Below are 12,089 nucleotides of genomic sequence, written 5' to 3'. Positions count from 1 at the left end.
CCGAGGGCTTCAATCTGACGTGGGGTCACTGATCCAGGATACCAGCGCATTAAAAAATGAGCAAGTTTTACTCTTCTGATCACTGATTTAAAAAAAAACAAACAAACAAAAAAAAAAACCAAACAAACCCTATTTTAATTCCAGCCAAAATTAATTTCATAACATTTGGAAATGGGTTTCTTCAAACAACGACTAAATGCCACATTTTTCGAGCACTAATCCACTAACCAGCTACGTTTCTCAGAAAACTGTAGATCAAAGATATTTGTTTCAAATGAGCTACACAGCTTAGATTTAAGGCACTGAATTTTTAACAAAATCTTTCAGAGGGCTGAAATCTATAACTCCAGAACTGTTTTTTGTTGTTGTTAATACAGCATTCTTTCAGTGTTCCACATAAAAACACGCAGCATGCATGCTGCAGACACAAGACACAACCCATGGTGTTTTTTTTTTTTTTTTTTTCCAAATCCAATGGGTTTGTAAAATCCTATTACTATTCCGCAAAACTATCTAGCAAAATAAAAAACAATCATGCAATAGTGTTTAAAAGTCTAAATAGAAAACCTTTTCTCCAGTGATACAGGATAAAATATATTCAAACCATAGTATCTTAAAATAGATTTGTCTACCTGGAGAAGTGATAGGTTAAATTACACATGCCTATTTTAGATTTTAAAGATACGAGGTTATTTTATAATGGTAGCATTATGTTGCTAAGATTACATTTAAAATACTTTATAAATTCTCTGAAGTTGCTTGTCAGATTTTTAACAGTTTTGAAATAAGATTTTACAAGGTAACAGATTAAGATGCAGTCAGAAAAACCTGCATGGTAAGAATATACATATATATACACACACACACACACATACATATTTGCACTTTTATTGCTTATGTAATGTCTAAACCTGTTTGCAAATAGATCTACCTGTTTTTAGAAACAGACACCATCTTCATATTTTCAAAGCTGAGGTAGGGCATACATAGTATGTTTGAAAGGAATATAACAGAGCAAGAATAAGCAATTTTATCTATAAACTGCTATTAGCCTCATCCATAAGCAAGATTCATTAATAATCTAGAGACTTTCTCCAGCCTCGAACAAAAAAATAAATGTAATGAACACATACATAACAAATCAGCATTTGCTAACCTGAAGCTATCAGAAAACCTCATATCCTGATTCTTATAATAATACTCAGTTTGCAAAAGAATGAAGGTGTGAAGTAGGATTTTTTTGCTTTTAAAGTTTTTTATATTAATTTATTAAATATAAATCAAACATGATGATTTGCACTGCTACCACAAAAATCACTTCTGGTATCCACAGATCAAAATGCAGCGTACAAATACCCTTGGCTATTTTAAACTGAGATTTTAAGAAGAATTAGATTGATTAAATCTATGGTATGGTCAAATGATTTTAGTTACTTTGATTAGAAAGCATCTAGTATGCGGGAGAAAAGTTTTTAATAAATATGGGGAGTGACACTAGCGTAAACTGTGTTACAGTTCAAAAATTTGAAGGTAGCATATCATAACTAAAACCAGCTATTTTCTTAATTGGTTTATAAAATAATACCTAAATAATCATGTGGCTTACTTCTCAAATTAAACAAAACTATTAATAACAATCATATCTGGTTCTCACACATAGATTTTTATCAACAGCTAGCAGTTAAATACATTAATATACCTGTTATTTTCTACCGTTTTCATAAATACTTAGACATCACCAATCTGACGTCTAAAAGTCAAAAATAGGTGTTTCATGATTTCTTAACACAAAGGCAAAAGTGCTGGCAGGCTTCTTCTTAGCAAATAGCAAAGCAGAATTAAACTGCTTAATCGAATGCAGAAATCTTGAAAATTATAAACTAATTATGACCTTCCAGATAGAGGGTAAAAGCAAACAACAATCACTTTCAGTTATAATGTTTAAAAGAACTGCTTACAGTTCTTTCAAGGGTATTTGTATGTCTGGTATTGCTTCTCTCACATAACAAAACCCTACACCTATTCAAATTCTGCCAGTTTAGCGTTTCAAGAGATTTTTAAATTTACTTTATCAGCGCTCAGTAAGGAGACCAAATGGTATTTCTTCCTCCAGACACAAACTCAATTCTCGTAAAAATACAAAGCTCTAATACCACAGAAATAATTTCATTCTGATCCTGAAAGCTGATTTCAACCTCTCAGTGGAGATCATTTGTGAAATCAGGGGTGGCCTCACATGCAGAAGAAAAGCAGGATTGAGCTTGCAGTTAATTTTTATTTTTCTGCTGATGTTCCTATATATTTATATGTAAACACACTAAAAATACAGCAGCAGTTTTCTACGTACAACCTTATTATTGATGGGAATAGGATCAAGCAGTCCATATTATTATTATTTTTAAAGAAATTATGGTCTCATTGAATTAAATGGCAAAACATCAGTTGATTTTAAGCAAAGCAGGACTTCAGCCCTGGTATTTGGGGGGAAAGGGTTATTTTTTTTTCTTTTTAAAATACTGGGTTTTATGCTCTGTGTTTAAGCCTGCATTAATGAGAACACCTGAAGGATATGTCCCTCCCTTCCCAAAATAAATTCTGAAGAGACTCCTCCTGTATATCCTCCAGCTGTATGTGTTCTAATTAAAAAGGCTGTGCTGCTTCCTGCTCAGAGCACTTCAAAAGGCCTTACTGCTCCCCTTGACAATGCAGTTTGCAGTGCTGGTTCCTCTTACCTGTCCGTGCTTATTTATGGCAAGCACCATTCACTGGAAGCCATAAACCCTGCCTGTATTTTACTTGGGTTGAAATGTATATCGTGTTTATGGGAAAGACATATTAATGAACAAACTAATCTTAAAAAAAAAAAAAAAGCAACAACACAATACTGTAGAAAACAGGGTACATGGAGAAAATACTGCCGGTCGTTCTTCAGTCGTCTCTTTTTTGGAAATTAAGGAACGGTCAGTTAATACATGACCCTACTTTTACAATCCCCGCATTCTTAGTTTTACATGCCATTAAATAAAAATTCGTGAGACTTCAGTTCTGGAGAAGTATTTCAGTTCTTATTCTGACAACTGATTGCTTGCCATCTAAGAGTTCAGGTTACACTTTTTTTTTTTTTAAATCAAAAACTATTTCTAGAGGAAAATGAAATCCTGAAAAAATACTATCAATATACACCTGCAGCAATTTTTTTTTTGGAGGGGGGGATCTGAAATAACAGGAGCAAAGGGAAAAGGGGTCCTCAGCATGTTTAGAAAATGATTTTTTTGAAGATACAGGATTTGCCATTCTCTGTCTCTGGCTAACCCTTCCTCATCAGTGAGGTGTAAAGGTGTGACTTTCTGCCCGCTCTGCACTTAGTTGCCGCCGTACGGTAACCCGTGGGTTCCTTCGTTTAAGTCTCACTGCAATTTGGGCAAACTTTAAAGAGGAAAAGGAAGGCGAGGGCAGAAAACCGCAGGCGATTCCCTTCAGTGAAGGAGAAAAGCGGGCGGCGCAGCGGGTGCGGGAAGGGGCAGGGGCGCTGCTCTGAGCACCCCGGGGCATGGGACGCAGGAGGGGGCAGAGGGGGGCGCCCCAAAACGGGAGACGAGGGAGCTCTCTCCACAGACGGCAGGGCCAGCCTCGGGGCCGGGCGGAGGGGAGGGAGCAGCCTTCCCCGGCCGCTCAAGGCGGCTGCCCGCCGGGCCGTCCCTCCCCCGGCCCCCGCAGGTAGCGGGGCGGAGGCGGGGAGGGCGGAGGGGGGCGGCCCGGCACCCCCCGGCAGCGGGACGGGACCTGCCCTGCCCTGCCCGGCCCTGCCGTGCCCTGCCCGCCCCTCCGGGCCCCCTGAGGGCGCGGGGGGAGCCCCGGCGGGGGGAGCTGGGCAGCGCCGCCGCCGGCCCTCCCGTGACGGGGCTCCGGGCTCGCCCGCCCGCCCGCCGCCGGCCGCCTCACCTCGGTGTCGTTGTTCAGGTTCCAGAGATCCAGGCGCCCCATCCCGTCCACGCAGGCGAAGAGCGCGGGATGCACTGGCGACCACATGACATCGTAGACATAGTCGGCATTGTCTTCAAAGGAGTAGAGCGGCTTGTTGTGCTGTAAAAGCAGAGAGAAGCATGAAGACTTCGTGGCGCTAGTGCCGCCTCGGGCTGTCTGGCGAGTCTAATTAAAAACTTTGCACATTTACCAAGTGTCATAAAACTTCCCCGAGATGAAAGCTCCTCGCAAAGGGTGGGACCGCGCTTTAATGGGGCAACAACTGTCCGGTGGGATAAATGAGATGCCCGGCGTGAGGGGCGGCGGGGCGGGGGGGGAGCGCCCCCTCCAGCCCCAGCCCCAGCCCCAGCCCCAGCCCGGCGCCCCGGGGGTGGGCGAGGGGGTGCGGGCGGGCAGGCAGCGGCCCGGCCCGGCCCGGCCCGACCGCGTTTGCGGTCGGATGGAGCCGATAAGGACGGCGAGCCGGCCGGGCGGCGAGGCTCCGAGGCCCCCGCGCACCGCAGGCGGCGGCTGCCACCTAGCGGCGGGCGGCCCGGCCCGGCCCGGCCCGGCCATGTCGCCTCAGGGCCCCCGGGCCCGGGCAGCCCCCGGAGCGGCTGCCGTGACAGGGCGGAAGGCAGGCGGGTGGCCCCGGCAGCAAGCGGCGTCGTTTCCAGCATCCCGGGAGCCGGGAGGCGAGTTAGAAAGTGCACCGGGAAGAAAATGTAATTGTCCGTCATGAATTATTCATCGCGTGCGGCTTGTCTAATTCTGGCATAATGGCTTCGCTAATCCCTGATCAATTAATGGAAAATGAAATTTAAATGATAATGAAAACTCAGGAGATAAAAGGAATTAAGTATTCTCGTGGCTTGCGACAGAAATCTAAACAATGGGACTTTTTTAACTGTCTCCCTCAGCCGTCAGCTGCCTGTAGCAGCTCCTCCGGGCTCCTCGACAGGGATCCGCAGAAAGAGGACCTGTGCTTGGTGAAGACTCGGGCCAGAAATCAGGAATGGCACGGGATGCCTTTGGAAATTTCCAAATCAGATTGACAGGGTATCTCACAACCTCAGCATGGTCCTTCCAGAGTACGCCTCTGTTCGTTTTACAAGAGAAACGACATTACAGATGCTGGCAACGCACCGCGTAGCTGTAAAACACTTTTTCCTGAAAGTGAAGCAGCTGATTGTAATTATTATATCGCTTTTCTTTTGTATATTACTAATTTTGAACAATAAAATAGCTTAATCTCTGCCTACTGCTGGGTCCTTGCCAGTTTTGTTTCCGGTCCTCCTGCGCTACATACGGCTTCCCTCGATGTCTGGGCAGCAACACATGGGAGAGTGTGTACACGCACGCGTACCGTACCTCGTATCTGCTTGTGAGTATTCACACGAAGTGGCTTTGTTGCAATACCGTATTGTAAATAATTTTAAAATATTTTTATTCACCACAGGTATTACAAAGCTACAATAAAGTATTCAGAGATTTAATTACGTGATGTTGTCATTTGAAAAAAAAAACAACACTGAAAATGCAAAGGGATTGGCTTCCATAGGCCAGTTTTTCTTGTACCTGAATTAATGAGAGACACTTTGAATGATTACACGACCAGGTCCCAAATGTTCATAACTGGCCTGATATTTTTATGCATTTCCTAAGAGTATCAAACATTTTATTTTATGTGACAATAAAATGAAATTAGAGCTTGAGGTTATTACCTCAGATTTATATAACTTTTTTTTTTTCCCAAAGCTGGAGTTTTGCAAAAGAAAAGGAAAAAAAATTACAAGAATAGTTCCTTACTTAAACAAACCCCGATTCTCCAAACATATGTATCTGCTTAGTGTATTATCAGTGCCAGTGGAGGGAGTTACATGTGTTAATGGAATTACTTGCATGCCCATGCTAAAGCATTTGCAGGGTCGAGGGCCAAAGGAAGACTAAGCTTTTGAAGAGGCAGAGGTATTTCATAGGAAATTTCAGAGTGAATCTCTTCAGCTGTGAACCAGGGAACAGAATTTAGAGTGGGCAATACAGAACCACAATGCCTATCTGCCACATTGTGTATTTTCACTGAAAATTAGGTTCAAATACATCAGCTATCTAAACGCTGGAAAAATGGGCATGGAACACTACTATACTGAAGGGAAAGGAAATCTGGCCAACTGCTAGGTGGCCAATATTTTTCTTAGACATGGGAAATGTGCAGCACATATAGCACTTTAACGTTAAGTGTCACAGGAGAAGTAACAAAATTCCGTAGAAGTAAAGGGACTATTAAGATATCAGTCAATCCAGAGCAGATTTCAATCAAGGTTTCCTTTTTGTCCACATATCAAAGCTTGTTTTGATCTTATTTTGAATGTGACACTTTTAATGCTCTTTTAGTTCTGCCAGTTTCTTTTCTAGTTCATGACCAAAGAATAAACCATTAGAAGGAAAGGTCAGGAGATGTTGCTCTACTGTGAGTCTTCCTGTACAATTTCTAGCAAATGGCTTTAGCTAGTGTGCCTCAGTTTCCCTGTTAGCAAAATAAAAATACTTTCTGAGTAATGGTATTTAAGGTGAAAAGCACAGCAGGTATGCAGTGTGCATTGCATTTAACTTAACAGTGGAAATATTCAGTCGGATAGGAAAGCAGAGAGAAAACCTGGACAAAAATTATTTATCTTTTCAGAGGGATCTCAGACATCCAAAGAGTGAGACACAAATAAACGGAGATGAATAGGTAGTGGAGCAAGATAGGGAAATTAATAATAATAATAATAATAATCAGCAGTAGCCATGTGAGCAGCCCGAGCAAAAGGCAAGATCAACTGCAGCATGGTTGAGAAAAAGTGGAGAAAGACCCATCATACAGCACTACCAGGCAGTGGTAGTGCAGCTGGGCTACAGCCTTCATAGTTCCTGCAGTGTATCTGTCCTCCCTGCTTGTCTGGTGTTCAGTGGGGAAAAAAATACATTTCTCATACTATGTCTTTCTGTATTGCACCATTTAACTAAAGAGGAACATAAGAACAACTGCACTGGATCAGGCTGAATGTCCCTCTTGCTTAGCATCCTGTCTTCAATGATTAAAAAGAGTGACCTTTCTTAAAAACTAACGTTTCATCCTGTCTGATTTCACCCACTGAGAACAGTTATATTGATTTCAACGTGAAGACTCGATTTGTAAGATTAAGTGTGTATATAAATGTTTGCAGGAGTTCCGTACTATAAGCCTCTTAACCAAGGGCCCAGGCCCTGCAGATTCTTTTAATGTAGGGATTTATGAGTAAGGACCGATACCAACCACTTCTAGAAAATGTTGAAATGTGGAACCATGTAAAGGTCACTTTAAAGCAGTTTTAAATTACCAAAACTTCAGACTTACACAATCTATAACTAACATATGGCTATTATTATAAAACAACTGAAATTTAAACTTGATGAGCTTTCATTCTTAAATATCAACCCGCTCTGTTACTCAATAGAACAGAAGAAATAGTTTAAAGCAGTATCTTCAGACAAAGTTGCGCCAAACCTACTTATTACAAAAAAAAAAAAAAAAAAAAAAAAAGTGTTTGGGGTGAAAATTTGGCCTTGCTGAATCAATGGAGTTTTGCCATTGATTTCAGCAGGACAGAAATCAAGCATTTAGCAGAAAAAGTGAAAAAAACATTTCTAAGATGTGTTTTTGTCTCATTTATTTAAGCAGATAGTCAAAATCTATTGTTCATCCTCAGTGTTTGTATACAGTCAGTCATTGTTTAAAAGAACAATGCAGAGTGAACATTTTAAATACATGGGAGCTGTCTAGGAATTAGCACTTGTCTATGAAATAAAAAACTCACCTTAAAAAATAGTAGATATTTATATAAAAGAGGTATTTTTTTTCCATGTATAAATTTGACCAGTCAATTCCACTTATTTGCATAGAATTTTCTTTAATCCAGGAGGCGCCACACATAAAGTAGCTAATTATCCATATAAAGGAATGTATACATATTCACAGGTTTTAACTAGCATCTGACTTCTTAAAAGCCATGGAAAAAGCAATTGGCCTTGCCTGTTTCATGAAAGGAGTGTTTTACACATTGGCACAATTTCTATGGGTGTCAGCTCCACCTAAAGGTACTTCCCTAGACTGTACCTTCAACACTACAGATGCATGGTGACACCACATACTCCATTTACTGAGCATCGTATCTCCTTTTTCTTTTCACTCCATTTTCTCCCCTTGTAAAGACAATAGGCAAAATCCTTAGTTCTGGCTGACACTGGTTAACTACAGCCATGAACGTGGTGCAGTGTTGTAAGTTGATTTAAGCAAATTTAATTTTTCTGTGTGTGCAGCAAATATGACAGATTCATTAATCCTTGGCATAGAAACTTTCCAAACTAGGTGGTGTGTTTTTTTAGGCTCAAACTCTGGCTCTCGGGCACTTGGACAGAGCAGTCCCAGAGTGTTCCCGAGTAGAGTGGCTGTTGTGTCTGGCCCTTGAACAAGGGAAGAGGAAAATTTGGCCCCTATGGCAGGCAACTTGTACAATTAGTCTTTATTCACTAAAAAAATATAAAAAAATAAAATTACAAAGTGGTGTCAAAAGATAACATCTCTTCCAGCATAGGTAACACGTTAGAATCACAGAATGGTTTGGGTTGGAAGGGACCTTAAAGATCACCCAGTTCCACCCCCCTGCCATGGGCAGGGACACCTCCCACCAGACCAGGTTGCTCAAAGCCCCATCCAGCCTGGCCTTGAACACCTCCAGGGATGGGGCATCCTTTTCTCTGGGCAGCCTGTGCCAGTGCCTCACCACCCTCAGAGTGAAGAATTTCTTCCTTATATCTAATCTCAATCTACCCTCTTTTAGTTTAAAACCATTACTCTTTGTGCTATCACTACAAACCCTTGTAAAAAGTCCCCCTCCATCTTTCCTATAAGCTCTCCTGAAGTAGTGGAAGGCTGCAGTAGTGTTTCATTGAAGTCTTCACACTGGGAAGTAAAACTCTACTGTCTTTAAGGCAAGTGTTAAGGTGCCAAACTGACCAGATACAAAAGATCTGAAGATAGGGCATAGCTTGTGGTCTTCCACTCAGGTTAGGAATTGAGTACCTTTAGGTTTATGGGCCTGCTAGGCCCAGCCTTCTCTGTATTGAGAGGGACACCTTACTGCTTTGCTGAATCCAGGCTTATCTTTTCCCTTCTGATGCTGCCAGTTAGCTAGGCCAACCCAAAAGATGCAGACAGGGTAAGTGAAACCTAAAAGCTGCTGGGAATTTTGAGGTAAATACTCCTTGGATCAGCTGCATCCCAGTCTTGACCTTTCCTCCCTCAGTGGTTTCCCTTCTGGGCCACCAGCTGTTAGGTGCTTGGGGTTACTTGTGCAGACATCTTGTGACGGGAGAGTAAGTCCTCTGCTGTGTGTAAGGGTCTACTACTCTTGTAAGCCCTTATGTTCTCCATTTGACTCAGTATGGAGACGAAGTTGCCTTGTTTTTTATTTTGACTGATTGATCTCAATGGGAATTTTGCCAGTTCTGGACTGCCGTGTTTTCCCCAAATCTGTTTTCCAATAGTTATGATAATTTTGGATAATCCAACGTCTTCTGCTTTCACAGTATGCTTATGGGACTTGATTTAGCTCAGATTACGCTAACTTTTAGAAGACACAGTATTCCCAGGAACTGTTAAATTGCCTTAGAAGAGCTAGCACTAGAAGCTATAAATCAGAGGTGCTATTTACAGGTATATCCCTGATGGCTCAGCAAAGCCTGTCTGCATTCTCCCCAAAGGCTATCATTATCCCCCAGACCCCGATACTGTACAACTCAGAACTTGCAGTCTTGCCCCACCGTTTCCAGGCAGAGCCAGACCTTCATGGATGACAGTGGGAAAGCAAAAGGGGGATGTTTATCTTCTTCAACTTCAGCCCCCCAATTTCACTGTCTGACTGAGGTGCACTAAATTGAGCTGCATGAGCAATAACTCCTTTACCTTTTGTTAAATTCCTGTTGGCAGTGAGATTCAGTCGTGAACTGCAGTTGAGCCTCTGGGGCTCACTGGATGTTTCACTGGGCTGTGACCTGTGTATATGTTCTAAGTACTGCAAGGTGTGATCCGTAGCCGAATGTATCTTCCAGTATGTGTGGACAATTATTGGTGTATCGGGCTAGAGATACTACCACTAAGTGTTTTTAGATGTTATGATTCAGTACCTTTAAGGCAAGTTGTTGAACAATAAAGCCCCCTCTGCTTTGATTAATGATGCTGAATGCAAAGTCAGTGGTTAGTAAAATAATTACTCTTCAAGATGGGATTGGTTTCCTGGCCCTGTTGAACTAAATGGAAACACAGCCATTTATTGTGCTGTTACTCCTCAGGTCTGCAGTGTTGCTGTTAGAAGCAGTGCACTTCTGTTGTTTACAGTGTAAGGAAGAAAATTCTCCAAAATCCTGACCTCCTAACGACAGCAGTGGGAATGAGAGCTAACCAGTGCCTCACAAGACTGACTCCCCATATACGCCGCTTTTCTGTCATTTCTGAGATGATGGTACCTGCATCCAGTTACACAGTTTCACGTAGTGTCACCTCACTGTCAGAGGACTAGGTCACTAAATCAAGTGTAAAACTGCATCTATGAACCAAGGAACAGGCTTCCTTTTTAGATTCAGCAGTGGTAGAGGGGAGGAAGAAGTGAGTGTGGAAACGATCCCTACGCTCTTAGGAGCCCTGTTTTATTTAAGTTCTGTAGTGTTACTACACTGATTGTTTTGTGGCATCCTAGAAGTTGTAGGCACTCGAGGCAGAAAACCTTTCACATTTAGAAGTCATTGTTCTTGCAGAGATGCTAAAACTGTTGCCTCTCTTAATTGACAACAATAAAAAACTCCAGTATTTTTGCATAAACATGTGGGAATTATTATAGACGGAGGAGGGGACAAGGGTGAGACTGAAAGGGAAGGGGGTATGAGAGCAGACCAGTCTGGAGATAACATGATGATTACATTTTTGTGGTTTCCTTCAAAGTCAAAGCGTCACGGGTGAACATACAAGAAGGAAGCAAAGGAAAAAAAGGTTTGATGATTGGCACAGGCGGTTTTAATGAGAACCAATCTTAAGATCTAATACTGTGGCATGGAGAAAAAGCATAAAAGAACTTGGAAAGTCAGACATCACCTGACTTTTAGGAGTGTCAGAAAGCCAGACAGCAGAGCTTTCAGGGTCTGTGGAGATAGCCTGAAAGTCACACTGACAGGTAAACTGCTTATTTAGTTAATCCTCCTGATCTGTTTTGAGTCCTCTGCAGATTTGCAACACGTTCAGGCTGTGCTGCTAGACGACAGCTCTCTTTGGTCTTCTAGCTGTCTTCTATCCTGCCTTTCCACTTACTCAGTGGAAAAAGACCTTTCTATTTTCTCAGGAAAAAGAGCATGAAGTATGGCATTCCTCTTTAGCACCGTACATTAGCTGGGGAACTATTTTCAGTGAGTTTGATATAAATGTGTATTACTTGATGACTGATGTAAAATAAAATTAATTGATATCTGCTTGCCACGGATTAACTTCACAATGCATCAGGAGGCATATAGGGCCTCGAAACTCTACAATACATGCTGAGGAAAGATTGTACAAAGAGGCTAGTATGCAGACGGGGTTACAATGAGGCACCCCAGCTCACTTTTCTTACCAGTTCCCACTAGCCAGGCTGATGTATGCTTGTTTTTACATTTTTAGATCATCCAGTTTTATTCCCAGTCTGGAGTCCCTCTTACTCCACACTGGAAAAAATTGTGCCTACAGGTTTCCACTGCTTGAGGTTCATACCTTCTGCTCCACTTGCCCACATCAAGCTGGGTGCTGTGTGGATAAAAACAGTGGAGAAGCCTGTACAGGTACTTGCCATTTGTTCTGTATTTCCTCAGACTGCTGACTTCATTGCTAAATGTTAATCAAGTTTTCCACCTTTTATTTAAAACATGCTTTAAGCAAGCCAGCACTTCATCTTAGGCTACTAACTGTGCACTTCCATCACCAGATTACTTGAAAAATGTCATTTTCTTTTGGAATTTCTACCTACTTCTAAAGACAGCTCAGTTTCTTCTTTAAGAAGCTCAAAACTATAAAAGGTCTTATT

General features: G+C 42.0%; 1 protein-coding gene across 5 annotated transcripts in view; it reads right to left on the bottom strand.

Annotated features, from left to right (window-relative positions):
• DYNC1I1 (dynein cytoplasmic 1 intermediate chain 1) overlaps positions 1-12,089 on the bottom strand; it is a 192,821-nt gene that overhangs the window by 21,778 nt on the left and 158,954 nt on the right. For all 5 annotated transcript variants that reach the window (XM_035545340.2, XM_035545338.1, XM_035545343.2 and 2 more), the window contains one exon: positions 3,943-4,083. In XM_035545340.2, coding sequence (XP_035401233.1) covers positions 3,943-4,083 — 141 coding nt within the window. The remainder of the gene's footprint in view (positions 1-3,942; positions 4,084-12,089) is intronic.

The sequence above is a fragment of the Cygnus atratus genome, chromosome 2 (assembly GCF_013377495.2).
Source record: "Cygnus atratus isolate AKBS03 ecotype Queensland, Australia chromosome 2, CAtr_DNAZoo_HiC_assembly, whole genome shotgun sequence".
In the NCBI taxonomy this organism is placed as follows: domain Eukaryota; kingdom Metazoa; phylum Chordata; class Aves; order Anseriformes; family Anatidae; genus Cygnus; species Cygnus atratus.
Note: the sequence above shows the minus strand (reverse complement) of the source record. Positions and strands in the feature narration are given on the sequence as shown.